The following is a 5,111-nucleotide window of genomic DNA, read 5'->3' on the forward strand; positions in this document are numbered from 1 at the left end:
AACCCTAGATAGTCTATTACAACAAAAACACAATCAAGTATGGGTCAGTTTCTTGGGTTGGATGGATCGGTTTCTTGGGGCGGTTTGTCGGTTTTAAGTATTGGTCGGTTTCTTGGGTTGGATAGGTCGGTTTCTAGGTAAAAACCGAAATTGAACCCGACTTTCTGGTTTCTAGAAAATTCAAACCCTAACCGTTAGTTTTGCTTCGGTTTCAGTTTCGTCGGTTTTTCGGTTTCTTGGTTTGGGTTTGCTCACCCCTACAAAATACAGTGGTCTCACATGAACTTTACCCTATATATATATATATATATATATATATATATATATATATATATATATATATATATATATATATATATATATATATATATATATATATATATATATATATATATATATATGTTTTATATGGTAGCATAAAGTAGATGAATTAAACAAAGCTCAAACGCTCTTCAAATTAGGTGACATACGAACCACCTCACCGCACAAGGTTTATCAAGAGCCAACTTTTCTTAATGAATTCTGCACCATCAACACAATCCCTTTTACTCTTTTGTTTCGATATTCATGTGTCTTTAAAGTCACCGAACCACCCTTATGCCGGTATAGATGAATGCAATGTCTTTGAATCAACATTTAAAGACTTTATTTTAATAGTAATAAACTAGGTAAAACATGTCATGATTGTTTAAAGCATATGCACCATGAGCCGTGAGCCGTGAGAACATAACCTCTTTTCACAAATATCTCAAATTCACATTGAATTTTTGCTTAAATTTTAGATACAATTCAAATCCTCTACTCATTATAATCTCAAATTTTATTGAGAGAAAGAGCATCATACAAAAGGATCCCCACTTTTAACTACTAAGGAGCAACTTTTGTACTTTATACTAAAACAACCAAAAGGCCCCACCGGCTAATAACACCAATATCGGATACCTATGGGTACATAAATTACTCCCTAACTTCAAAAACTACCACATGAATGATGGGTGGGTAGACCCGTGAACAACGAGTTTAATCGTTTGATTGTTGATAGATGTATGTAAATCCATGCATTCCTCAACATCATCATCACATGCCAAAAGTACCCATTCCGAGTCATCATCTATATACTCGATCCTAATATTTCCCATATCATATATATTAAACCGCTTCGAAATCTCTTGATGCAAATCCCTGAAACCCCAATTTTTTGACATACGGAACCGGATTTTCTCGTCACCGTAAGTAGCTTTTACTCTAAAAATTCCTTCATCATTCAGTGTTGGTGGGATAGCCTCCGTAAACCGATGATCGTCAACTAGTTTGTCTTTTGGTGTTGACAGCAAGCCATTCATGTTGTTATAGCTCTGTTTTCACATAATAAAATAAAGAAAACTAATTTTAGTATATTTAAAATTATGTTATTGAAGTGTACTATGAATGAGAAATTGGCTTACCTGGTTTACAGGTAAGTTTCTCTTTTGCGACCCGCGAACGTTTTCCGTATGCACAAGAAAGGCGTTTCCGGATGAACTACTTGAATCGCGGCTGCAAGAAGATGAAGAATTTGAAGGTGTTTGGGATTTTTTTAAGTGATTGACCCGATTGTTGACTTTTGGTTTAGTGGTAGGTGAAATTGGGGAGTTTAGTTCCGGGAAATTGGTATAAAATGATCCGAGTTTGATCATCCCCTCAGCACCTTGAACGGAGTCGATAACGAGTTGGAGTTTCTTTAAAGAATGGCTTACTTTCTTGATCTTTCGAGATGGCCATCTCATGATTCCGTGTTGTCTGCATATTCGTTTTAATGTAGTCGGGCACACTGAAAACAATGAGGAAAATTAGGGAACGATAAATGGTTTTAATGTAGAAGTGTTTTTCAGAATAAAAAATGAAATTATGAAAGTATGAAAGTATCTAACCTCCAATGCTTTTAGCGGCGTCCTTAAGACTTCCCGGAAAGTATTGTTGGAGATCTTGCAAACTTATGTTCCTCTCTGTCTTCACCCGATTTTTTATGCTCGACCGTTTTGATTGGCCTCTTGATCCGGTTCCAGTTCCCCACTCGAGAAAACTTTGATTTTCGAGTCCGTTATAAAATTGGTTTATCACTTGAAACTCTTCTTCCGGTTCTTCCTTGTGACACCCCATGGACAAAATGACCTTTTCGCCCCTCTCCCTAGCTTGAATCATATCCGCAATCCAAGATTCATTTCGTGTATTTGTTTCTTCTTGTGGTTCTTCCTTCTGACACCCCATCGACAAAATGACCGTTTCGCCCCTTTCCCGGGCTTCCACCATATCTGATATCCAAGATTCATCACGGGTATTAATGTCTTTCACTAGCTCTTCATCGTTTATCAAATGCAAGCTCCAAGAAACGTGTTTTATCATCGTAATTATCGAGGTTCCGATCTGTTTTTGTTCATCATCTCGTTTGCAATCACGGGGGAGAAAAAACTCGAGGATGAAATCGGTGGGTCCCGTGTAGGTGCTACGGAGACGTATTGCCATGGCAGCATTCAGGCCGTAATAAGAACTTATCGGATAATCAGTCCTACAAAAATCATTAATGTCAGTAAAGCAAGGTTGGTTTGTACCCAACGCTTTACCAGCAATACCTTCTCCTGATACAAGCTGCTGATTGGAGGTCGCCTCAAAGAACCCTAAAATCTCCGGATCGTACACATACGAAGCGGATTCGATCACGGAAATGGGTCCGGATCTGCCTTCATATGGGCCCCATGTTTGAGCCAATGGCAAATTGAGAGTATTGCATATGCTTCTCAAAACATCTTGAATCTCCGAAAGTACAGCATCGTATGGTCCACTGAAATCCTGATAAACAGAAACATACACGAGATATTATTAGAAAAGGGTTAAATTCAATGTACTTTCATTGATGAGTTTCTTAATGTGTTCATACCTTTTGCTTTGGATGGATCAAGAACTCCGAACTCCTTAGATCAACAGCCTGCAAGCAAAAGTTGATTCAGAAAAGCTTGAACGACGAAGTCAACTCATTAAAAAAAAAAAAAAAAAAAAAAAAGGATTTTCACTGGTGCCTTGATGAAAGCGTTCTGAGTCATTGAAAGTAAAAAAAATATGATGTAAATGATCTAAACCTAAGACGATGAAGCAAGAAACACAGGAACCTGTAGAGAAAAGAAGATAGAAAGAGACCTCAAGAGCTTTACAGATGTTTTCGAGTTCATCCCGGAGGTTGATTTTCCGGGAAGTAGTCACCACCTCAACGACACCCAAGCAAGTTCCACCATCTAATTCAAAGACAGGGAGGTTGAGACACCCACAAAGGTTGAGTTTTTGAGCATAAATCACACGTGGGTCATCCCCTTCTGCAACAAATCGAAGATCTGGAGTGCATGTGGGAAACTTCTTCATGAAAACATGGCTAGGGAAACCGATCATATCATTAGAATCATACTCAGCTGCAAATCGGTAGTTCTTGGAAACCTCTCGATAATTTGAGAGGTTTGTGTTATCTGAGTTAATTATGAATGATTTGTTCTCTGTGGTTAGGACTCGTTTGCCATGGCTAATTACTGGCAGCCATAGCTGAACAAGAACATCTGTGTCCATTATGCATTTTTCGTTCAGATAGTCAAAGGCTTGAATCAATCGATCATCAAAGAACTCGTGACAGTCATCAAGAGGGTTCATATCTGTTTCCTCTGGGGAAACGATTGGATCAAAACATCCCATGAATACGTCTGTGGAACTAAAGTAAGAAGGTGAAAAATCCAAAAGGGTTGAAGAAGACAGATCAGAGCAATCAAAATCGGATCCAAACATCGTGGTATGATCGTCCATAAAGAACTTTCTTTCTTCTTTCAAGTCAAAGTTCTGTAACAACTAATTTGGTTGTAAAAGCAAGGGAAAAAAAAGATGATTTGGGGTTTCAGGCTTTCAGTAGCTGAAAAAAAAAAAGGATTTTAGGGATCGGAGCGAAGGAGGTTCACGTATATGTAAAACAAAAATAGCAATTTCCAGGAATTCTTATCGTCTTTCTTCAAAAACCAGATGTGTCCATGTCTCACAAACATTATGCTTTCGGAAGAACTGCATATTTACAAGCGCAACTCAGCAAGATTTCCAAGCATCAACGAAAAATCAAACAAAAAACCACAAGTTCATTGAGACTACACAGTATAACGGATAAAGATGAAAAGCAAAAGCGGCAACTCACCTGAGAATTGAGTGAAGCAGGATGACTCAGAAAGATGAATTGAATCAGATAGACTTTCAATATCAGAAAGTGAGATCCGAGCAGACACTGATCCTGAAATAGGTTGGACATACACAAGTTTCCGCTTCTGCTGGTCTTTTATAGAGGAAGGCAAGGATTGCAAGCAGACCAACAGATGACGTAAGATTATAAAATACACACTAATATATCCGTGCACCACTGCCATTGAACAATACCGGACAGTTTAGAAATTATTTCCTTGACAAAATTTCACAAGTGGTCCTTATAGTTATAAAATTGTCCCTAAAACAGTTTTTAGGAAGAAAAAAAAAATTGTATGAATGTTGGTGGGGAATCTATAACGTAAAACCACATAGATTAGGGCGGGCAATTGTCGATACGATCCGTGATACAACCTGCAACACGATACGAAATAAATGAGTTTGGGTTTAGTTTTTCAACCCGCCAACCCGTTTATTAAACGGGTCATATATGGGTTTCTCAAAAAATAAACGGGTTGACCCGCCAACCCGTTTATATTCTCAATAAAAAAATTATTTTATTTTTAAATGTATTTATATATCAAGTATTAATATTTAATAAGTATTATATAATATATACCATTGATTCATAGACCATTTGATTATTTTGATATTTTGACTCGTGATGGATGGTCTAAGGTCGTAAGTCGTAACCTCTAAAGCTAAGTCTATAAAATGTTTCTATAAATGTTTTTAATTTTCATTTGGATGTTTAAGACTTAAATGTCTAAAATTTGGACCCACGAACCCAAATCTGACTCACGAACCTGCCAACCTGTGAACCCGTATAAATAAATGGGTTGGTGGGTCATATATGGGTTTATGTTCCAAACTCGTCAACCCGTGACCTGTATATTTAAATGGGTCGTGTTTGG

At 37.4% G+C, this 5,111-nt stretch overlaps 1 protein-coding gene across 1 annotated transcript; it reads right to left on the reverse strand.

Annotated features, from left to right (window-relative positions):
* Nucleotides 1–802: 802 nt before the first annotated feature.
* LOC145042382 (protein NLP1-like) lies at nt 803–4,353 on the reverse strand. The gene is made up of 6 exons (XM_078990784.1): nt 4,196–4,353; nt 3,172–4,068; nt 2,915–2,962; nt 1,911–2,826; nt 1,446–1,810; nt 803–1,355 (listed from the first exon to the last, which is right to left on the reverse strand). Exons 2-6 carry the CDS (start codon nt 3,817–3,819, stop codon nt 978–980), a joined length of 2,355 nt encoding a protein of 784 aa, XP_078846910.1. The 5' UTR covers nt 3,820–4,068; nt 4,196–4,353; the 3' UTR covers nt 803–977.
* Nucleotides 4,354–5,111: the final 758 nt, after the last annotated feature.

Source organism: Lactuca saligna, chromosome 4 (genome assembly GCF_052625555.1).
Source record: "Lactuca saligna cultivar CGN05327 chromosome 4, ASM5262555v1, whole genome shotgun sequence".
Lineage (NCBI taxonomy): Eukaryota > Viridiplantae > Streptophyta > Magnoliopsida > Asterales > Asteraceae > Lactuca > Lactuca saligna.